Source organism: Macaca fascicularis, chromosome 19 (assembly GCF_037993035.2).
Source record: "Macaca fascicularis isolate 582-1 chromosome 19, T2T-MFA8v1.1".
NCBI classification, from domain to species: Eukaryota; Metazoa; Chordata; class Mammalia; order Primates; family Cercopithecidae; genus Macaca; species Macaca fascicularis.
In genome coordinates, this window is record NC_088393.1 from 55465324 (window position 1) to 55489348 (window position 24025).

Sequence of the window (24025 nt, forward strand, 5' to 3'; positions counted from 1 at the left end):
CTCTGTCTTCTGACGCCACAGCTGGGAGCTTGTGGGGGTGGGGGACAGAGGGTGTCCCAGCCTGGGGAAGCCGTGTGGGGGAGGAGAGGGCCTGTGGGGTTGCAGCAGCAGGAGGGAAGCAGGTTGGACTACAAGAAGGACTGGAAGAAGAAGAAATAAAACTCTCCATTCCCCTTATCTCTTGGTGTGAGAGAGGGGTCTGGGATGGTGCCTCTCGCAGCCCCCAACCCAAGTTCTCAACAGCCCTGAGATGGAGACCAAGCCAGACAGAGAGAGAGAAGGAAAGGTGTGGAGAGTGTGCCTACAATGTAAGCTGAGTCAGAGAGCGAGGGGCTGGGGACAGAGAGCCGCAGATGAACAGAGACGCAGAGACCCAGAGAGTCAGCCCAGGGAGTGAGAGATGCAGAGATGCAGAGGGAGAGATGAAGAGACAGCGAGCGCAGTGAGAAACTGAGTGCTGCCCAAGGCGGAGGCGCAGAGGCTGGGAGGAGGAGGGAGGGGGAGCGCGGTGGGGACTCCGCTTGAGTAGGAGGCGCGTGGGCGGCAGAGAGGAGGGAGACAGACGGGCATGCGGGGGCGGAAGGGAGCGGGCAGAGGAGGGGCAGGCGCTGCCTGCTTCCTGGGCAGGCGGGTGGGGGAATGTGAGGCTGCAGGCACACATGGGAGGACACTTGGGCACCTGTGTAAGGGGTGGCCAGGGATCTGGGCATGAGAACAGCCCTGACTCTATAATTTAGTGTACGTGTCTGTGCCTTTATGTGTGTCTGCATGTGTTTTTGTTTTGTTTTGTTTTGTTTTTTTGCTTTTATTTGAGACAGGGTCTCACTGTATCGCCCAGGCTGGAGGGCAATGGGTGATCACAGCTCATTACAGCATCTCACTCGTGGGCTCAAGCCATCTTCCTGCTTTGGCTTCCCAAGTAGCTGGCACTACAAGTGCACACCACCATGCCCAATTAATTTTTTAAAAAAATTTAGTAGAGTAGAGGCTGGTCTCCAACTCCAAGGGTCAAGCCATCCTCCCGCCTCAGTTTCCTAAAGTGCTGGTACTACAAGCATGCGCCACCACTAATTTGAAACAATTATTTTTAGAGTACGAGTCTTGCTATGTTGCCCAGGTTGCTCTCGAACTCCTGGCCTCACATGATCCTCCTGCTTCGGCCTCCCAAAGTGCTGGGACTACAGGTGTGGACCACCACGCCTGGCCCTGCCATGTGTGTCTTTGTGTGTGTGGTGCCTATAAATGGCTTTGTGGGCCGGGCGCAGTGGCTCAAGCCTGTAATCCCAGCCCTTTGGGAGGCCGAGACGGGTGGATCACGAGGTCAGGAGATCGAGACCATCCTGGATAACACGGTGAAACCCCGTCTCTACTAAGAAATACAAAAAACTAGCCGGGCGAGGTGGCGGGCGCCTGTAGTCCCAGCTACTCGGGAGGCTGAGGCCGGAGAACGGGCGTGAACCCGGGAGGCGGAGCTTGCAGTGAGCTGAGATCCGGCCACTGCACTCCAGCCTGGGCTACAGAGCGAGACTCCGTCTCAAAAAAAAAAATAAATAAATAAATAAAAATAAATGGCTTTGTGTTTGATCTGTAAATGTCTGTCCACATGTGTGTGTCTTGAGTGTATCCAGCCAGCCCACCTCCCCAAACCCCATTTTCCCAAATCCCAGCCCTCAGGCTCCCCAGTGTCTCCCCAGGCCCTGCCCTGCCTTCGCAGGCCCCCAGATTCCAGCACCATCTTTTCCCAAAGCCTCGCCCACATTCCCCTTAGGTGTCCCGCTATTTCCCCAGGTTCTTCCTCATACCCAGAAGCTCCACCCCTTCCCTAGCTATGCCTCCTCAGACCCCACCCATCTCGTTAGGCCCCGCTTTCTTCCGCAGTCCATATCCATTTTCCCATTTCCTGGTGTCGTACGTCCAAACCCAGACCCCACCCATCGCTCTAGACCCGCCCCTTCTTCACAGCCACAGACAGCGTCTCACCTCCACAGGCCCCTCCCCACATCTCCCTGGGACCTCTTCTTCAGGACACACTCCACCAGCTACCAATTAAGGCCCCACACTGCTCTCTCCAGGCCCCTGTCCCATCTCTCCTCACCTCGTCCACCCTTCCTCCTTGGGACCCTCTTCTCACCTGTCCAGACGCCCCTCTGGGCCTTGCCTCTTCATTTCAGTCACAACCCCATCAGGCCCCGCACACATTGTGGACACAGCTCACCCGGGCCCGGTCCCTCCCGAGGCCCAGCCCACTTTGGAGCACGATTCACTCAGGCCCCGCCCCTCCGGAGGGCCCAGCTGCTCAGTGAAGCCCCGCCCACTTTGTGGGTACAGCCACGCAAGCCCCGCCCCTCCACAAGGACCGGCCCGCGATGTGGGCACGGCTCACCCAGGCCACGCCCATTCCGAAGCCCCACCCCTCTCCGGGCCGCCGCGGGAGTGCTCACATGGTCTCGTCGTCGCCAAACTCCAGCTCTCCGCACGCGTCCTCATAGTGCACGCCGCCGCCGCGCGCCGTGCCGTCCACCGTGCGGTAAGGGAGGCGCACGGTGCCGCGCGCGCCCGAGCTGCGCACGACGCGCACGTCCACGGTGCCCATGCACTCGCTCACGTGCAGCAGGCGGTCCTGGAAGGAGAAGATGCCTGCGTGGTCGTCGTCCAGGATGGTGACGGTGGCCAGCAGCGGCGCCACCAGCCGCCCCTTGGGCCGCCCGCCGCCGTCCGGCTCGAACATGCCCTGTGCATCGCCCACGCGCAGGTTCAGCAGCCGCACGAAGAAATGCTCATCCTCCTCGAAGATGTCGTCGTCGATGATGCCGATGCGCAGCTCCTTCTGCGTCTCGCCTGGTTTGAACACCAGCGTGCCCTCGCTGCGGCGGGGTGGGGAGCGGGAAGAGCGGGGTGAGGGTCGGTCATCGGCTGTGTGTTGTACGGGGTGGGGGTGGGAGGGGTCTGGACGTGCTTCCCAGAGGAGGGGCAGGTGCCGTAGGAGAACTCCCAAGTATGAGGGTCGACAGGCACTAAAGAAGTAATACTGAGGGTGAATCAGGGTGGGCGTCCTGGAGGAAGGGCTGCAGAGCGGGAACAAGACAGAGTGGGCCCCTCCCTGCGTGGAATTTGTGAGGAGCAGAACAGGTAAGGATAAGGTTGAGATCAGGGCAGGCTTCCTGGAGGAGGCATTAGCGGGTGGGCATACTCGAGGCAGAAGGAACAGCACATGCAAAGTCCAAGAGTTAAGAGACAGCCTGGGGTGTTCTACATCCCTGCTTCTCAAACCTTAATGTGCATATGAATCCCCTGGTGGATCTTGTGAAAATGCAGATTCTGGTTCAGAAGCTCCCGGGTTTCTAGAATCGCATTTCTAATGAGCTCCAGGGGGATGTCCTGGTCACATTTTGAGTGGCAGGGATATAGGACCCAGAAAGGACTCTCATTCCTCTGATAAAAGCCCTTCCCAGATGCCCCTAAGAGAAAGTCCATACACCTTAACTTGGTATCATTCATTCATTCAGCAAACACTCCTAAGGGTAGCCGTTCTGTGTCTTGTGCTGAGTGGTGCTGGGGACACAGCAGTAACCAGGCCCTGTCCTCACAGGGTTCACAGCCCCATGGGAGAGCCATATCACCATGACAATTGCACATTTAATGATTTAATTACGGTTCATTAATTCAACAGATACTGACGGGTTGTGTGCCAGGCATTGTTTTAAGTGTTGGGGGAATGGCAGCAGTAAGAAGTTTTCAGATTCTGTTTTAGTGCAGAAGAATGAACAATAAACAAACATAGGATGTTCAGGTGGCGATGGTGCTATCAAGAGAAACAGTCAGGAGGGTAGGGAGTGAGGAGAGGGAGCTGTTGGCATGGTCAAGAAAGCTTTTTGGAGGAGGTAACATTTGAGCAGAGACCTGAAGGAGGGGAGGGAGTGAGCCATGGGGAGGATGCCTGGAAAAGAGTTTTTTTGTTTTGTTTTGTTTTGTTTTGTTTTTTGAGACAGAGTCTTGCTCTGTCATCCAGGCTGGAGTGCAGTGTCTCCATCTCGGCTCACTGCAACCTCCCCTCCTGGGTTCAAGGGATTCTCCCACCTCAGCCTCCCGAGTAGCTGGGACTACAGGTGCCCGCCACCATGCCGGCTAATTTTGTGTATTTTTTGTATGGACAGGGTTTCATCATGTTGGCCAGGCTGGTCTCGAACTCCTGACCTCAAGAGATCCACCTGTTTTGGCCTCCCAAAGTGGTAGGATTACAGGCGTGAGCCACCGCGCCTGGCCAAAAAGAGTATGTTTGGTAAAGGGAACGGGCAATGCGAATGCCCTGACCTGAAGCTGGACAGCCGGACAGCATCTGACCTAGGGACAGGTCACCTGTTCAAGGAACTGTAGGGAGACCGGCATGGCGACAGCAGAGGGAGCCAGGGCGAGAGGGTGGGAGATGACATCACAGTGGGAACAGGCAGATCTCCTAGGGCCTGGGTGGGCCACAGTGAAGACTGCTGCATTTACCCTGAGTGAGGGAGGAGCCCTGTGAAGCTTCAAGCAAAGGAGGGACATTCCAAGCAGAGGAGGGACGTGAACTGACTTGGTGTTAAAAGAGGAACAGTTGTGTAAATCTCTGAAGCACCCATAAGATTCTTGTAATGGGGAGAGCCGGGGAGGGAACAAGGCAGTGACGTTAGATTAGTCAGAGTGAAATTCTGAGGGGTCATGGCGTAGGTGGGCTCTTCCTGGCAGGGTTGCAGACATCAGCATGACTCTGGGATGTTAAGGAATCTTGAAAATCTATCCTTTCCCCGATCCCTTGTACTGTGCATGTAAGGGGCTCAGCACCATCTCTGAATCCATATGCATTCACTATCACTTTCACATTAAAGGAGTTCTGGGGCCAGGCGCGGTGGCTCACGCCTGTAATACCAACACTTTGGGAGGCTGAGGTGAATGGATGACTTGAGGTCAGGAGTTCGAGACCAGCCTGGCCAACACGGTGAAAACCTGTTTCTACTAAAAATACAAAAATTAGTGGGTGTGGCGGTGCATGCCTGTAGTCCCAGCTACTCTGGAAGCTGAGGCATGAGAATTGTTTGAACTGGGGAGGCGGAGGTTGCAGTGAGCCGAAATCACGTCACTGCACTCCAGCCTGGGCAACAGAGCAAGACTCCGTCTCAAAAAGGTGGGTGTGGGGAGGGGGTCGGGCTCCAGTTCTCCAGCTCTGTGGGAGGAAGAGAGGGACCCCAAGGTTCTGGCAAGAGGTAGGGGATGTAGAACGTGGTGAAAAGACCTGCAGTGGAGGGACGAGGGAGTCCCTTAGCTAGGGATTCGCTGTCCATGGTGATGGAGCACCCAGGTGGGCTAACCTGCTTCAAGCCCAGCTTGGCCGCCATGCCAGCTGTGTGATCTTGGGCAGTCAGGATTCTGCAGTCCTCTAAGCCTCAGTTTCCTTATCTGTGGAATGGGCTAATAATAGTGTTTACCTCCTGGCACTGTCGTGAGGACTGAATTGATACAGGGAAAGCACCCAGAGGCACAGCGAGAACAATGACGGCTAGTGATACCCACATATTAATATTAGAATCTTAGAGTCCTAAAGTCATGGGATAGGAGACATTTACATGTCAAGGATAAAGGGATCAGTAGAATGTGGTAATGTGGAGAGATGGCGTCTCGCCCTGTCGCCCAGGCTGGAGTGCAGTGGCACGATCTCGGCTGACTGCAACCTCCGCTTCCCGGGTTTAGGCGATTCTCCTGCCTCAGCCTTCCAAGTAGCTGGGATTACAGATGCATGCCACCATGCTCAGCTAATTTTTTGGATCTTTAGTAGAGATGGGGTTTCACCATGTTGGCCAGGCTGGTCTCAAACTCCTGACCTCGTGATCTGCCTGCCTTGGCCTCCCAAAGTGCTGGGATTACAGGCGTGAGACACCGCGCCCAGCCCTTTTTTTGTTTGTTTTTGTTTGAGACAGGATCTTGTTCTGTCATCCAGGCTGGAGTGCAGTTGCACAATCCCAGCTCACTGCAGCCTGGACCTCCTGGGCTCAAGCGGTCCTCCCGCTTCAGCCTCTCAAGCAGCCGGGACTACAGGCTCGTGCCACCACACCTGGCTACTTTTTATACTTTTGGTTTTGCCATGTTTTGCCATGTTGCCCAGGCTGGTCTTGAACTCCTGGGCTCAAGCAATCCGCCGGCCTTGGGCACCCAAAGTGTTGTGATTGCAGGCATGATCCACCGCATACATCCTGTAGCATCATCTTTGCCAAACAATTAATCCAAAGATTTAGCACCATCTTTACCAAACAATTAAACTGGGCATCACAGTAATGGACGAGTGGACATCATGTTCCTCCTGATACAATGCACCCGGGGGATAGAGCATCTCTTCCATGAGATTCCTGCCAAAGGTGCGGGACTCTAATCACCAGGAAGCATTAGACAAACCCAGATTGACCATCATTCTAGTAACTGGACTATCATCTTCAAAAGCATCAGGTCGCAAAAGTCATGAGAAGGCTGAGAAACTGATCCAGACTGAAGGAGACTAAAGAGATTTGACAGGGAAATGCAACGTGTGGTTCTGGATCAAATGGGAAGAGAGGGCAGGAGTGAAAATACAGCTACCAAAGATATTACAGGGATGACTGGGAAAATGGAAACACGGGCTGTGCATCACTTAATTGACATTGAGTTAACAATATCAATCCAGCGTTAGATTTTTTGAGTGAGAACGTAGTATTGTGATTAGGTAGGAGAATGCCGTTATTCTCAAAAGATGCACGCTCAAGTATGTAGGCATGAAGGTCATAGTATTTGCAATTCGTGGTCACAGAGTGTCACAATTATTATTGTTGTTATTCTTTTATTATTATTTTGAGACAGAGTCTGGCTCTGTCATCCAGGCTGGAGTGCAGTGGCACAATCTTGGCTCACTGCAACCTCTGCCTCCTGGGCTCAAGTGATTCCCCTACTTCCGCCTCCTGAGTAGCAGGGACTACAGGCACACGTTACCATGCCCAGCTAGTTTTTATTTTTTATTGTTTTGAGAGAGAGTCTTGGTCTGTCTCCCAGGCTGGAGTGCAGTGGTGTGATCTTGCCTCACTGCAACCTCCGACTCCCGGGTTCGAGCAATTCTCCTGCCTCAGCCTCCCAAGTAGCTGGGATTACAGGCGTGCGCCACCAAGCATGGCTAATTTTTGCATTTTTAGTAGAGACAGGGTTTTGCCATGTTGGGCAGGCTGGTCTCAAACTCCTGACCTTAGGTGATCCACCTGCCTCGGCCTCCCAAAGTACTGGGATTACAGGCATGAGCCACTGTGCCTGTCCCACAATTATTAATATTATTAAATATTAAAGACAGAGATTAAAAGCCAACAGGATAAAATGTGAACAATTGGTGACTGTGGATGAAGGTGATATGACAGTTCATCAAACTGTTCTTGTAGCCCTGCTGTAGGTGTGAAGTTTTTCAAAATAAAATGTAGGATGTGGTGGCTGTAGTCCCAGCTACTTGGGAGGCTGAGGCAGGAGGATCACTTGAGCCCAGGACTTTGAGTCCACCCAGGGCATCATAGCAAGACCCTGTGTCTAAGAAAAAAAGAGTTTGGCTTAGCTGGGCATGGTGGTACACACCTGTAATCCCAGCGACTCAGGAGGCTGAGGCAGGAGAATTGCCTGAACCTGGGAGGTGGAGGTTGCAGTGAGCGGAGATTGAGCCATTGCACTCCAGCCTAGGCAACAGAGCAAGACTCTGTCTTAAAAAAAAAAAAAGGGTTTGGGAGAAAAATAACATGGGGACTTTAGAAGCCAGGCATGAGAATCATAGAAGACTAGATTCACAGAACTTGTGTTCCAGCACTGGACACAGAATCTGAGAAGACAAAAATCTTAAAGCCATCAAGTCAGAGACTGGATGGGGTTTGAATTAGAATACCAAAATGTTGGCCAGGTGTGGTGGCTCACGCCTGTAATCCCCGCACTATAGGAGGTCATGGTGGATGGATCACCTGAGGTCAGGAGTTTAAGACCAGCCTGGCCGGGCCGGGCGCGGTGGCTCAAGCCTGTAATCCCAGCACTTTGGGAGGCCGAGACGGGTGGATCACGAGGTCAGGAGATCGAGACCATCCTGGCTAATATGGTGAAACCCCGTCTCTACTAAAAATACAAAAAACTAGCCGGGCGAGGTGGTGGGCGCCTGTAGTCCCAGCTACTCGGGAGGCTGAGGCAGGAGAATGCCGTAAACCCGGGAGGCGGAGCTTGCAGTGAGCTGAGATCCGGCCACTGCACTCCAGCCTGGGCGACAAAGCGAGACTCCGTCTCAAAAAAAAAAAAAAAAAAAAAAAGACCAGCCTGGCCAACATGGTGAAACCCAATCTCTACTAAAAATACAAAAATTAGCCAGGTGAGGTGGTGCACACCTGTAATCCCAGTTACTTAAGACGCTGAGGCACGAGAATCGCTTGAACCTGGGAGGCAGAGGTTGCAGTGAGCCGAGATTGTTCTAAGAGACAGAATGAGACTCAGTCTCAAAAAAATAAAGAATATCAAAATGTTAGAATTCTAGAATCTTAGAACTTCAGACCCTTAGTGTGTCAGCATCATAGGGGATTAAATCTCAGAATCTTGGAACAGCTGTGTTTTGGGGTTCTCAGAGATCACGTTTAGTTTGGAGAAACTAGGCTCACAGGGCCACCCTAGCCCGTGTGAACCTGTGGGAAACTTAGAAAAAGGCTTTCCTTCTTCAAGACACTTATTTCCATAAGTCAGGAAACTGTTATAATAGAAATGCAAATCTACACTGTCTACTATGAGGACAGCTTCCTCAGATATGGTGCTTTTATGCAGTGCACAACTTCAACAACTGTACATGGCAGACCTGCCTGCTCAGACTGAGTCAGGAATTTGCCCAAGGAACACGGTCCAGACTTGGGACTGGAACCCAAGTCTCCTTCCTCCCAGTCTTTGGCCTAAGGTGCCTTAATAAGCAATGCCAGGCCTTGAATGTCTACCAGGATAGGGTAGGAAGGGTAGGAAGATGTTGACTCTTCCTAGCCCTTTGGTTCTACCACTGAACAGCATTTCCTCCTTCACTTCAAACATCTTGGTCCTGGCCAGGTGCAGTAGCTCACACCTGTAATCCCAGCATTTTGGGAGGCTAAGGCGGGTGGACTGCTTGAGCCCAGGAGTTCAAGACCAGCCTGGGCAACATGGTGAAACCTTGTCTCTACAAAACATACCAAAACAACAACAACAGCAACAGCAACAACAACAAAACAATTAACCAAGCTTGTTGGCATGTGCCTGTAGTCCCAGCTATACTGGAGGCTGAGGTGGGAGGATTGCTTGAGCCTGGGAGGCAGAGATTGCAGTGAGCCATGATTGCGCCACTGTGCTCCAGCCTGAGTGACAGAATGAGACTCTGTCTCAGACAAAACAAAACAAAAACACACCAGCCTGGGCAACAAGGCAAAAACCCACCTTTACAAAAAATATAAAAATCAGATGGGCGCTGTGGTGCGCACCTGTAGTCCCAGCTACCTGGGAGGCTGAGATGGGAGGATCACTTGAGCCCAGGAGGTTGAGGCTGCAGCGAGCTGTGATCGTGTCACTGCACTCCAGTCTGAGTGACAGAGCAAGACCCTGTCTCAAAAAACAATGAAAAATAAAAACCATCTTGATCCTGAGGTCATTTGTAAGTGAAAAAGTGGGCTGTTATCCCAGCAGGTGACACCTGTACTCACTTCCTTCTGCAAAGCCCCAGGGCTCTAGATGGGGGCAATGCAGACCAGGGGTGGGTAGGAGTGGAAAGGGGAAAAGATAGTTGAAAGCAGGCCCCAATATGGTGAATGCAGTTCCCTCAACTGAGGGCATCTGGATGATGTGGTGCACTGGGGGAGGATGGACCGAGTGGCCAAAGGGATCCCATGCTACAGGGTGATGGAACAAAGACCTGTGAACAGTTGCATTTTGTTTTGTTTTGTTTTGTTTGAGACAGTGTCTCACTCACTCAGGCTGGAGCACAGTACACCGTGCACCTGTAGTCCCAGCTACTTTGGAGGCTGAGGTGGGAGGATCACTTTAGCCCAGGAGGTGGAGGCTGCGGTGAGCCAGGAAGGCTGGGGTGGGCAGGGTAGGAAAGGTGGATGGAGATGGGCAGACAAAAGGATCCTGGACTGACTGAGGTGGAGGGAAAGACCTACAAATGTCCAAGCACTGGAAAGAGAAGTGATGAGGGCAGAGAGGGAAGACTGGCTACAAAAGGCAGCCAGGCACACAGTGGTGGAACTCAAGATCTATGAAACAGAGAACTGCCAGGTGCGGTGGCTCACGCCTGTAGTCCCAGCACTTTGGGAGGCCGAGGTGGGTAGATCACCTGAGGTCAGGAGTTCAAGACCAGCCTGACCAACATGGTGAAACCCCATCTCTACTCTAAAAGTACAAAAAATTAGCTGGGTGTGGTGGTGGGTGCCTATAATCCCAACTACTTGGGAGGCTGAGGCAGAAGAATCATTTGAACCCGGAAGGTGGAGGTTTCAGTGAGCCGAGATTGCACCACTCTACTCAAGTCTGGGCAACAAGGGTGAAACTCTGAGAAAAAGAAGAAAGGAAGAGAGGAGAGAGAGTAGAGGAGATAGAGGAGAGAAAGGGGAGAGGGGAGAGGAAAGGAGAGAGGAGAGGAGAGAAGATGAGCAAACTGAGTCCCAGGAAGAGAGGGTTAAAGGGATGAGGGATTGACTGCTGCTTGATGGCAGAACTAAAGATCTGGGAACAGTTCAGCCTCAGCTGTACCCCAGGGAGAAGATTAAAGGGGGATGTGCCAGACTACTGAGCAGATAGAACCTCGGAAGAGCTCAGCCACTGGCCTTCTTTCTCCCTGTCTCCTGATTTAGTTTTCTTCACAGCTCCTACCACTACCTGGCATTTTTATGTAATCCGTGTTTACTTCCTAATTGCCTGTCTTTCCCAGGAGAATGTGAGCTCCATTTGGGCAGGGACTTTATGAGTTTTGTTCACCACTAGTCACCAGTGCCAGATCTGTTTATCTGTTCCTTGCACATTGTAGACACATGATAAATGTCATTATGGGAAAGGGGAGACTTGTGCATGAATTAACAACACATACTGTTCAAAGCCTGATGTAAGCTGGTGAAAATCATTGAAAAGAACATACTGTAAAGCTGTAAGTCTTAAAATAGTGTGGCATGGACAGAACTACAAATAGATGAATTTTGTGGGCCACGTGACAACAGAGATCTTATCTATCTTGGTTATTGTTCTAGGTTGATCCCCTAAATAAAGGCATCTGGCACACAGTAGGTACTCAGGAGGAACTGTTAAATGAGAGAATATCACAGATTTGCAAGGAGAGAGGTAAGGAGTGGGACTGGGGCTGTGAGATATGGTAGAGGGTGATAGGTGAGTTGCTTTATGGTGGAACCAAAGACCTTTAGCCAGCATCTGTCTCCTCCACTCCTATTTTATTTTTCTCCATCACACTTATTGCCACTTCAAGTGTTTATATGTTTAGTAGTTTGTATCCTCATTGCAATTTGAGGGCAAGGAGCTTAGCTGTCTTCTTCCCTATGGTGTACCTATTGGCATATAGTGTGTGCTCAATAAGCATTTTTACTTTAGTAATGGTGGGAGAAGGCTTATTATACCAGGTAGCAATACACATAATGGAGCTACAATAATTAAAACAGTGTGGCGTCAGCACAAAACCACGGAAAGATAAAGAATGCAGGAGGAGTGGTGTGAAGACTGAGAGTTTGTCTCATTCATCATGTGCACTGAGTGCCTGTGGCCAGTGCCTGACACATGGTAGGTGCCCAGTAAACATTAATGTTCTTATGCACATGAGGAGACAGCTGTTTTACCAGACAACAAAACATAGAACATGGCCAGACAATGGCTCACGCTTGTAATCCCAGCACTCTGGGAGGCCGAGGTAGGTGGATCACTTGAGGCAAGGAGTTGGAGACCAGCCTGGCCAACGTGGTGAAACCCCATCTCTACTAAAAGTACAGAAATAAGCCGAGTGTGGTGGCACACGCCTATAATCCCAGCAACTCAAGAGGCTGAGGCACAAGAATCACTGGAACCTGGGAGGCAGAGGTTGCATTGAGTGGAGATTGTCCCATTCACTGCAGCCTGGGCAACATAGTAAGACTCTATCTCAAACAAACAAACAAAAACCCAGAGGTAGATAATGAAGGTAGGAGGGGTAGCCTTCGGATAGCCATGCTCTCTGCCTGGTCCAGTGGTGTGTGCCCCACGTCTGGAACAGCGCCTGGCACAAAGTAGGCTCTCAGGAATGAATGAATGAACGAATGAATCCTGCAGGAGGCAGTCGGCAGGCGATGAGCCTGCCGGTGGGACCCACGGCCTGCGCCAGTCCCCTGCACACCCCCCACCCCGGGGGACCCACCTGTACTCGTAGTCGGAGCCCGCCTTGGCCGAGCCGTCCTCAGTGCGGTAGTCCACGTAGAAGGTGCTGTTGCCCTCGCCACCCTGGCACGTGACGGACAGCAGCACGGAGCCGCAGTTCTCCAGGCAGTGGTAGAGGCTGGGCTCGAAGAAGATGCGGCTGGCGCCGTCGTCCTCATCCTCGCCCGCGCCCTCGGCCGGCGATGCCCTGCGTGAGGCGTCCGCCGCATGTCTGCGCAGCACGTTCCCAGCGCCGGTCATGAGCCGAGTGGCCTGGATGCGGTAGAAGGCGCGGCTCTTCTGCTGGTGCAGCAGCGCGTAGTAGTTGGCGATGCCCACCAGTTGCTCCAGGTCCTTGTCCGGGTGCTTCTGCTTGAGGTCCTTGAGGATCTGGATGACCTCGCGGCGGCTGGCGTCCAGCTCGCGTGCCTCTGCGGGGCCCGGGCCCAGGCCGCCCAGCTCGCCTGGGGCCTCGGCGCCCACGAACGTGCCATCCAGCTCGATGCTCTTCGGGGGGTCGCCCTCTGCGCCTATGATGATGCCGCTGCGCGGGTCGGTGCGGTAGCGCTTGTACACATACTTGTAGAAGAGCAGCCGCTTGTCGGCCATCCAGGCGAATACCACGCACACCGGGAAGAAGACCAGGGTCAGCAGCGCCTCCCACACCTGCGGGCGGCGGGCGTCAGGGTGAGGCCGGGCGGGCCGCCTCCTCCCACCCCGCCTCTGCCGCTCCCCACATCTCTCCCCAACCCCCAAGCCCGCCGTCTCTCCCTATCCCTTTCTCTGCTGTTTTTGTTTTGTTTTGTTTTGTTTTTGAGACAGAATCTTGTTCTCTAGCCCAGGCTGGAGTGCAGTGGCGCGGCCTCGGCGCACTAAACATTGAACCTTGGCCTCCCGGGTACCGGTTCAAGCAATTCTCCCGCCTCAGCCTCCCAAGAGTAGCTGGGATTACAGGCATGCGCCACCATGCCTAGCTAATTTTTGTATTTTTTTTTTTTTTTTTTTTTAAGCAGAGACGGGGTTTCACCATGTTGGCCAGGCTGGTCTTGAACTCCTGACCTCGTGATCCTCCGGCCTCGAGCTCCCAAAGTGCTGGGATTATAGGTGTGAGCCTTGTCTCTGTTTTTGTTCATCTCTGCCTCTCCCCACGTCTCTCTCCCGAGTTCTGTTTCCCCCATTTCTCTCTCTCCCTCTTCTTCTCTCATCTCTCTCCATCTCAATCTCTGTTCATCTCTGCCTCTCCCTGTCTCTCTGTCCTCCCCTCTTCCCATCTCTCCCCACCTCCTTCTGTCTCTGTTTGTCTCTGCCTTTCCCCATCTCTCTCTCCCCCCATTTCTCTGTCTCCCATTCCTTCCCCCATCTCGCTCTGTCTCCTTCTATCTCTGGCCCTCCCTTTTTGTCTCTGACTCTGTTCATCTCTGCCTCTCCCCATCTCTCTCCCCGGAGTTCTCCATTTCCCCTCCTTTCTCTCTTTCCCTCTCCTTCCCCCATCTCTCTCCATCTTGTTCTATCTCTGTTCATCTCTGCCTCTCCCCACCTCTCTCCTCCTCCTCATTTCTCTCTCCTTTCCCGCTCCTCTCTTAGTTTCTCTCAACCTCCCTCTTGTCTCTGTTCATCTCTCTCTCTCCCCACCATTTCTCTCTCTCCCTCTCTTTCCCCCCATCTCTCTCCATCTCTTTCTATCTCTGTCCCTCCCTTTTGGTCTCTGTTTGGCTCTTGCCTCTCCCCATGTCTGGACATGTCTCCATGCCCTTTTATATCTTTTGGTAGATCTCCATCTCTCTCCCTTGTGAGTTTCTTTCTCTTTCTCTCTCAATATCTGTGTTTCTCCAGGGCTACTTTTTTCCCTCTCCCCGTCCCCATTTCTCTGTCTCTCCTTTCCCCTGTCCTTATCTTAGTTTCTATGTCCCTCTTGTCTCTGTTCACCTCTCTCTCTCTCCCCATGTCTCTCTCCTTTCTCCCACCCCTTTCCATCTCGTTCTGTCTGTCCCTCCCTCTCTGTCTCTGTCTCTGCTCATCTCTGCCTCTTCCCATCTCTCCCTACCCCCTTTTCTCTCTCTCTCCTTGCTCCCATTCCCCTCCATCTCTTTGTCTCTCTGTTCCTCACTTATTCTCTATTTCCCTCTTATTTCTGTTCACCTCTGCCTCTCCCCATCTCTCTCCCTCGCCTTCCTCCCATCTCTTTTTAACTGTGTCCTCCCTTTTTGTCTCTGGCCTCTCCCCATCCCCCCACATTTATATCTCTCTCTCCATCTCGTTCTATCTCTCTCTGTTCCTGTTCATCTCTGCCTCTCTCCATCGCTCTCTGTGTGTGCCGCTGTCTCTTTCCCTCCTTACCTCTGTCTCAATGGTTTTCTTAGCCTTTGCTCCTCCTCTGTCTCTCTTTCTGGCTCCCTCTCTTTGCTTGTCGCCTCGGTCTCCTGGTCTCCATGTCCTTCTTTTATATCTATTGGTAGATACCTATTTCTGTCCCTTGTGAGTTTCTTTCTCTTTCTCAATATCTGTGTTTCTCCAGAGCTACTTTTCTCTCTCTCTCCTTCCCTATCTCACTCCCCATCTCTGTGTGCACATGCACGTGTGTATGTGCATGTGTGTGTGTGCATGCATGCATGTGTGTGCATGTGTGTCTGTGTGTGCCTGCATGTGTGTGTGCATGTGTGTGTGTCCATCTGTGTGTGTGTGTGGGCATGTGTGTGTGTCCATCTGTGTGCATGTGTGTGTGTGTGTATGCGTGCGCACATGTGTGTATGTGTTCTCTTTCTCTCCTGGTCTCCTCATTCATCCATCTATCCACCTTTCAGATGCCGAGAACCATGCCCAGCTGCCTAGATGCCAGGAACCCAGACATCCTCATCCACTACCAAGCAATAGACAATCCCCATCCTGTGGTCCCAGCTGCTGTCAAGGGACAGAGCCTGTGTCTCTTCTGGCCTCTCTCTCCCTCCATCTTTTTTCTGCCTGCCCCATTTCTCCCCCATCACCTGGGGGTGCCTCCACTTCTCCAAACCTTGCCCATCATCCAGGGCCTGCTCTCTGTTCACCCAAACACCCTCAATTCCCCACCCATGACTCCCGCCAGTGCCTCCTTAGCATCTTCCTGGCCCTCATGGACAGGCTCTGCCTCTAATAGAGACACACATCTGGCTCTTCTGCCTCATAAAACCAGTTCCGGCCGGGCACGGTGGCTCACGCCTGTAATCCCAGCACTTTGGGAGGCCGAGGCAGGCGGATCACAAGGTCAGGAGATCGAGACCACAGTGAAACCCCGTATCTACTAAAAATACAAAAAATTAGCCGGGCGCGGTGGCGGGCACCTGTAGTCCCAGCTATTCAGGAGGCTGAGGCAGGAGAACGACGTGAACCCAGGAGGCGGAGCTTGCAGTGAGCCGAGATCGCGCCACTGCATTCCAGCCTGGGCGACAGAGTGAGACTCCGTCTCAAAAAAGAAAAAAAAAAACAAACCAGTTCCAATGCACAGCCAGCGCAGCTCTGAGTTTGGAGCCTGGCTTTGCCACAGGGATGACTATCTCGTCTCTTGGTCTATAAAATGGGGACATTTCCAAGACTGAATGAGCACATGCATTCCTAGCACACAGCATTCTCAGTTTCTGACACATGAAAAAGACTGAAGATGTGAAATTAACATTGCCTGGCCAAGAATGGTGGCTCACGCCTGTAATCCCAGCACTTTAGGAGGCCAGAGTGGGTGGATCACCTGAGGCCAGGAGTTCGAGAACAGCCTGGCCAACATGGTGAAACCCCATCTCTACCAAAAATACAAAATTAGCCAGGTGTGGTGGTGTGCATCTGTAATCCCAGCTACTTGGGTGACTGAGGTGGGAGAACTGCTTGAGCCCAGGACGGGGAGGTTGCAGTGAGCCGAGATCACGTCACTGCACTCCAGTCAGGGTGACAGAGTAAGACTCTGTCTTAAAAAAAAGAAGAAAAGGCCGGGCGCGGTGGCTCAAGCCTGTAGTCCCAGCACTTTGGGAGGCCGAGACGGGCGGATCACGAGGTCAGGAGATCGAGACCATCCTGGCTAACACGGTGAAACCCCGTCTCTACTAAAAAAAATACAAAAAACTAGCCGGGCGAGGTGGCAGGCGCCTGTAGTCCCAACTGCTCGGGAGGCTGAGGCAGGAGAATGGCGTAAACCCGGGAGGCGGAGCTTGCAGTGAGCTGAGATCCGGCCACTGCACTCCAGCTTGGGCGACAGAGCGAGACTCCGTCTCAAAAAAAAAAAAAAAAAGAAGAAAAAAAAGAACATCGCCATCATTATTATTTAGTACTATTATCTCGGGCCCACGGAGGCCCAAGACCCAGTCTGCTGGTGGTCCGGCACAGGCCTGGCACATGAAAAGCATCCACCAAGACTCGAGGGTTCACCTTGAAGATATTCATGGAAAGATTCAAATGTTACCTTTCCCATCAAAGATGAAGAAGAAAAGATTAAAGAGTATTTATGGGCCAGGCACGGTGGCTCACGCCTGTAATCCCAGCACTTTGGGAGGTGAAGGCGGGCGGATCACGAGGGCCAACATGGTGAAACCCCGTCTCTACTAAAAATACAAAAATTAGCTGGGCGTGGTGGCACATGCCTGTAATCCCAGCTACTCGGGAGGCTGAGGCAGGATAATTGCTTGAACCCGGAAGGCGGAGGTTGCAGTGAGCCGAGATCACACCATTGCACTCCAGCCTGGCGACAGAGCGAGACTCCATTTCAAAAAAAAAAGAGTATTTACGATGAAAAGGCCCCTGAAGACCAGGCACGGTGGTTCACGCCTATAATACCTGCACTTTGGGAGGCCATGGTGGGTGGATCACTTGAGCTCAGGAGTTCGAGACCAGCCTGGCCAACATGGTGAAACCCCATCTCTACTAAAAATACAAAAATCAGCCAAGTGTGGCGGTGTGTGCCTGTAATCCCAGCTATTAGGAAGGCTGAGGCAGGAGAATCGCTTGAATCTGGGAGGTGGTGGTTGCAGTGAGTGGAGATTGCACCACTGAACTCCAGCCTGGGGGACAGAGTGAGACTCTATCTCAAAAACAAAAAAAAAAAAGAGAAGGTCCCTGAAACATCTTAAAAACAACCCTGGTAGGAAAAATATCTAAGATCCAGTTGCCACACCCTGCTATCACTGTGTTTACTGATGGCTCAGAGAACAGGCAAGACTTGCAAATACTAAAACTGCATGAAACCAACAGGCAGATTTGGGAAAAGGAGCCGAATGTTCAGTGCAAGCTGTGAAATGAACTCTCTCCCTTCTATTAATTGAACCTACCACTATGTATATTGCAAGGGAGTCTATTCATCAGAAGACAATCCCAAACCCCTAAGATTTTTCTTCCTTCCTGCAGGTAAATAAAAGATGATTCTAGCTGATTCACAATGTTTTTCTAGAGCACCCACTAAGAATGTGTCCAGCCTGGGAGGGCACTGTGACATTTTCAGGCCTCAGTGGAGCAGGCGCACCCCTGAGATAGAGTATTGGAAATCTGGGGGTGTTTATGGGCTTCCATCATCACTAGGGAGGGGGACATGGTCTTGGCCTTTCCTGGCCCGATGACATCCAGCAACTCACAGGACAGTCCCACACAATACAGGAATGTCCCATTTGCCGGCTTATTTCAGAACCCTCCACTAACGTTCTTATCCGTGAAAACACTGTTTATGATAGTGATAATTTATAACTCTGTTTTACGTATTTCTTTTTTTTTTTTTTGAGATGGAGTTTTACTCTTGTTGCCCAGGCTGGAGTGCAATGGCGCAATCTCGGCTCACCGCAACCTTCGCCTCCCGGGTTCAAGTGATTCTCCTGCCTCAGCCTCCCGAGTAGCTGGGATTACAGGCATGCACCACCACATCTGGCTAATTTTGTATTTTTAGTAGAGACAGGGTTTCTCCATGTTGGTCAGGCTGGTCTTGAACTCCCGACCTCAGGTAATCTGCCCACCTCGGCCTCCCAAAGTGCTGGGATTACAGGCGTGAGCCATTGCGCCCGGCTTATGTATATCGTTTATATCTTTTTTAAGTGTCTTTTTTTTTTTTTTTTTCCTGAGATGAAGTCTATCTCTGCTGTCCAGGCTGGAGTGCAGTGGCCCAATCTCAGCTCACTGCAACCTCCACCTCCCAGGTTCAAGCATTTCTCCTGCCTCACCCTCCCGAGTAGCTGGAATTACAGGCACCCGCCACTATGTCCAGCTATTTTTTGTATTTTTAGTAGAGATGGGGTTTCACCATGTTGGTCAGGCTGGTTTCGAACTCATGACCTCAGGTGATCCATCCACCTCAGCCTCCCAAAGTGCTGGGATTACAGGTGTGAGCCACTGTGCCCGGCCTTATGTATGGTTTCACATACTCCAAACGCACTTGTTTTAAGTCTCGCGGCTACCTGTTCCTCTTCCTAGACTTCTTGCATGCAATGGTTTCTGATCTTTTTCTTTCTCTGAAGCCCAACTTATTCATTATAAATCGATGCCTGCATTTGGCTCCCTTGTCATGAGGGTAGTTGTGATGAAGCATTTCCAGGTGGAAATGCACTGTTCTGTTAGAAACCTTTTCTTTAGGCTGGGCACAGTGGCTCACGCCTGTAATCACTTGAGGTCGGGAGTTCAAGACCATCCTGGCCAACATGGCAAAATCCCGTCTCTACTAAAAATACAAAAATTAGCTGGGCGTGGTGGCGCACACCTGTAATCTCAGCTACTTGGGAGGCTGAGGCAGGAGAATCGCTTGAAACTGGGAGGTGGAGATTGCAGTGAGCCAAGATCATGCCACTGCACTCCAGCCTGGGCGACAGAGAAAGACTCCGTCTCAAAAAAAAAAAAAAAAAAAAAAAAAATAGAAATCTTTTCTTTGTAACACAGTTTGGACATTATAGTGACTTTTTGGAAGCCAAATGCATAGGGGAGTTTGTTAATGAATAGCTAACATTTACTCTGTTCCAGGCAGACTATTTTAAGTCTTTCCACACAGAGCAATTCAGTTAATCCTCATGGCAGCCCTATGAAGTCAGCACTCTCATGATCCCCATTTTACAGGTGGGGAAACTGAGGCATGGAGAAGCTAAGGAACCTGCCACACAGTGAGGGAAAGGCAGAGGTGGGATTTGAACCCAGATCTCTGGCTTCAGGTGCATGGATCAAACTCTGAGGCTACAAGATCTCTCTGTTATTACCTAAGAATTTCATATCAGCAGAAATAAAGGGATGTAACAAAATATCTGTTACATTCTCCTTTCTTCCTTTCTTTTCTTTCTTTTCTGAGAGAGTCTCACTGTGTCACCCAGGCTGGAGTGCAGTGGGGCCATCTTGGCTCACTGCAACTTCCGCCTCCCAGGTTTAAGAGATTCTCCTGCCTCAGCCTCCCAAGTAGCTGGGATTACAGGCGGGCACCACCATGCCAGGCTAATTTTTGTATTTTTAGTAGTGATGGGGTTTCACCATGTTGGCCAGGCTGGTCTCAAACTCCTGATCTCAGGTCCTGCCTCGACCTCCCAAAGTGCTAGGATTACAGGCGTGAGCTACCACACCTGGCCTCAAAAGCCTTTTTGAAAGCCTAAGTCAGGACACTGACTTCATTTTAACAGCACCTTAAACTATATGATATATCACTGCATGCTTTTCACCATGGCAGATGGGAAATTCTCTCCTCTTTCTCTCTCCCTCTTTCCGGAGCCCTGTCTTCTGGTGTCACTGTCCTCCCCTTTCCTCACTGTGGCTTCTGATCTCTCTGTTATATATCCTCCTTCATAGAAAACCCACAAGGCATTTTTCTGTCTGTAGCTTCAGATCCTTCCTGGGAAGAAACTGTAACTGGCAGAAACCTGACAGATAGGCAAAAATAGATTACACACATGTGTGAATGAATCCTGGACACCTGCAAATAAATTATGCATGTGTGTGACTGAATTAGGCCAGGCCCATAAATAAATTATGCAAATATAGGAGGCAGTCATGGGGTTGTGGGAAATACATTAGGCAAACGTTGTCAAGGAAGACTACATAGTATGCAGGTTAAGACACGGGCTGAGCGAAAGGCTAATGATTATGAGAATATAGGTATAAATTATGCAGCTGTGGGTCTAAATTTTGTCTCACTATTGGAATAAATTATGCAAAGCAGTCACTGGGCTTATATCGATGTTGCGTTGGATGAGAGTATACATTACACTGAAGTGGCATAAATTATCCAAACATCAGAAACTGATGATGAATAATGAATGAATCATGCAAACCGTGATTACATATCTGGCAAATGGCTAAATTATGCAGATGTAGGTATGTATCTATGCAAGCCTGTGGATAAATTATGCAAATTGCACTAAGTTACTCAAGTCAATTAGCAACGTCGGAAAACACAAGGCTGGATTATATGCGAGGGTAGTATGAATTATGTGAATGGAGGATGTCTTATTGCAAAAGCGGGACTCAATTATGCAAAAGGTAGGGAGTGTAGGAAAACATGTGAACATACCTAGCATGCATTACACAGATCACAGGGGCTCTGTTAGTACATACAACACCCTTTTGGAGCTAAAAGGTGCCCCTTCCAAATGAGCGTACTGTTATTAAGTGCAAAACTATTAAGTGCATCCCTCCGGGCAAATCAATGTTTGCTGCACCCTCCAGAGATATGGCTGGGTAGCATCAGCAGGACTCCAGCTCCCCCCAGCAGGACTTGCCCTGTTTGGCTTAATCCCCTTGTGCAGTCTGTGACCTGCACAACTGTACTTAGCAGCCCTCTCAGATGTGAGCGTGCATTTCTGCAAATACACCAATCAACATTCCAAGCCAAGAGCCACCTCTCTGGATTTTGCAGACACACATGCATCAAGAAAGCATCCATGGGTCTTTGCTCACCTGGACCACACCCGGGGAAAAAACAGCAAGGATGAGATAAAGCCAAACGTAGGCGAAGATGCTCCAAGAGGCAGTGACGAAGAAGACTCTCAGGTGCTTGATCTTGCGGCTCTCGCCGGCTGGGATGACATAGATGCACACGGCGATGACCACAAACATGTTGAAGGCAGCGCTGCCCACGATGGTGCCTGGGCCCAGCTCACCCGCCTGGAAGTTGTGACCGCAGACCTCGATGACTGACAGCAGGATCTCGGGGGCAGAGGAGCCCAGGGCCATGAGCGTGAGGTTGGACACTGTCTCGTTCCAAATGCGAACGGTGCCCACGCTGGTCTCGCCGTTGGCCTTGGTGATGGTGATCTCCTTTTCTTTTGATGTGATGACCTCGATGGCCGCCATGAAGCGGTCGGCGATGATGGACACTCCCAGAAACATGTAGACCATGGCCACAAAGTAGACCACTGCCCGTGCTGCCTTGTCACCCAGCGATGGGTCGTCGGGCTCCCACACGGGCAGCAGCACCCCCGGCTGGCAGCGGTAGGACCCCTGGCAGCCCCCGGTGCTGGTGTCGCTGTCATTGGCCGGGGGAGGCGGCAGGGAGGGGGTTGGGGTGGCTGCCCCGGAACATGGGGGAGCCGCCAGGAGGAGTGCGACCCCCACCAAGGCCAGGGGAGCCATGGGGGGTGGTGGGGTCCTGTGGGGAAGGAGGAGGAGGTCTGGGTGAGGGAAGCAAACCCCTTTCTGTAACACAAAGGTCAAAGCTCACTGGGGAAGGAGGGTTAGGGGAGAAGCTGAGGACCAATGCAGGGAGGATGGGGACCCAGGGTGACGGAGACACAGAGAGACACAGAGAGTGCCAGAGACCCACAGAGAGAGAAAGACTGAAAGATAAGGACAGAGGAACCCCCGTGCGCTGCTGGTGGGAATGCAGATTGGTCTATGCACTTCGGGAAACTACAGCCGAACACACCACGCATCGTGCAATTCAGCAGTTTTGCTCCTCGGTATGTGCCTGAGAAATAGGTCCTTATGTCCACTAAGGAGCCAGGCGCAGTGGCTCACACCTGTAATCCCTGCACTTTGGGAGGCCGAGGTGGGTGGATCACCTGAGGTCAGGAGTTCGAGACCAGCCTGGCCAACATGGTGAAACCTCGTCTCTACTAAAAATACAAAAACTAGCTGGGCAGGGTGGCGGGAGCCTGTAACCCCAACTACTCGGGAGGCTGAGGCAAGAGAATCGCTTGAACCTGGGAGGCGGAGGTTGCAGTGAACTGAGATGGCACTACTGTAGTCCAGCCTGGGTGACAGAGTGAGACTTCATCTCAAGTAAAATAAAATAAAATAAGAATGTTCATAGCAGCTTTATTTATAATAGCGTCAATCTTGAAACAACCCAGAGGCCTATCAGCAGTAAAATGGAGATAGACGTTTGGAGGATTTACACAGTGGAATATTATAGAGCACTGAAAAGGGAGTGAATTATTTGCTGGTGCACCCAGCACATGGATGAATCTCACAGATATCACAACGGCTGAATGAAGCCAGGCACAAAAGCACACAAACTGCAAAATTCACTGAGAGGCAGGGAGCAGGAGGCTCTGAGTTTGTTAGGAGATTCAGTCTCCAACTCAGCCCTATGAAAGCTCTTGCGCAGGATTTGGGCTGTGGCGGGTGTTGGACCATGTCTGTCTGTTTCAAGTAGGGCTGGGGAGGGGTTGCTGGAGGGTCTCATTCATGTCCCTCCCCAAGGTGGTAGCAGGCATCAGTCTCTCCGGCTTCCCTCTGTCTGATCTGGGCTTTTCCCCAGGCTCTGTAAGTGGTGCAGTTCCTTAGGGGCTGTGACATCCAAGGCCCTGGGCCGGGCCTTCTGTCTCATTTGTGGGTGTGGGGGATCTACTGTTTCCTTATTTCTTTCCCTGCCTCTGGTGCTGAGTTTAAGTGGCTATTATCGTGTCTTATCTGGGTTTCCTTTTAAAACACAAATCGCTGGACACGGTGGCTCACACCTGTAATCCTAGCACTTTAAGGCCGAGGCAGGTGGATCACTTGAGGTCAGGAGTTTGAGACCAGCCTGGCCAACATGGTGAAACCCTGTCTCTACCAAAAATACAAAAGATACAAAAAAAAAAAAAAAAAAAAAAAATTTAGCCAGGTGTGGTGGCGTGTGCCTGTAATCTCAGCTACTCAGGAGGCTGAGGCATGAGAATTGCTTGAGCCAGGGAGGCGGAGGTTGCAGTGAGCCGAGATCATGCCATTGCACTCCAGTCTGGGCGACAAAAGCAGACTCTGTCTCAAAAAAAAAACCAAAACCAAACCAACAACAAAAAAAGCCCACAAATCGGCTTGCATCATCCCTCTGCTGTTCAGAACCCCCCACGGCTCCCATCTCACTCACAGCACCAATGTCCTCTCCAGGGCCTGTGAGGTCCTGCACAATCCGGCCCCGAATCCCTCTCTGGCCTCTTTTTCTGCGCTCTCCCCGTCACCCAGTCTGCCTCAGCCACCCTCGCCTCCCCTCTGCTCCTCAGCCTCACCGGACAAGCTTCTGCCTTGGAGCCCTGGCACCTGCTGTTCCCCCTTCCTCGAACACACTTCTCTATTTGTGTATTTATTTTTGAGACAGGGTCTCGCTCTGTCACCCAGGCTGGAGTGCAGCGGCGCCATAACAGCTCACTGCAGCCTCGACCGCCGGGGCTCAGCGATCCTCCCTCCTCAGCCTCCCAAGTAGCGGGAAGTACAGGCATGCACCACCACACCCAGCTAA

At 51.6% G+C, this 24025-nt stretch overlaps 1 protein-coding gene across 6 annotated transcripts in view; it reads right to left on the reverse strand.

Moving 5' to 3' along the window:
* SLC8A2 (solute carrier family 8 member A2) overlaps positions 1-24025 on the reverse strand; it is a 44707-nt gene that overhangs the window by 17295 nt on the left and 3387 nt on the right. For 4 of the 6 annotated variants that reach the window (XM_074024012.1, XM_045380245.3, XM_045380246.3 and 1 more), the window contains exons 2-4: positions 21265-21955; positions 12404-13068; positions 2442-2864 (exon numbers count right to left, since the gene is read on the reverse strand). In XM_074024012.1, the coding sequence (XP_073880113.1) occupies positions 2442-2864; positions 12404-13068; positions 21265-21939 (1763 nt within the window). In that variant the 5' untranslated portion in view covers positions 21940-21955. Of the gene's footprint in view, positions 1-2131; positions 2267-2441; positions 2865-12403; positions 13069-21264; positions 21956-24025 lie in introns of those variants that run through there. The other 2 variants (XM_045380249.3, XM_045380247.3) reach the window with 1 other exon arrangement.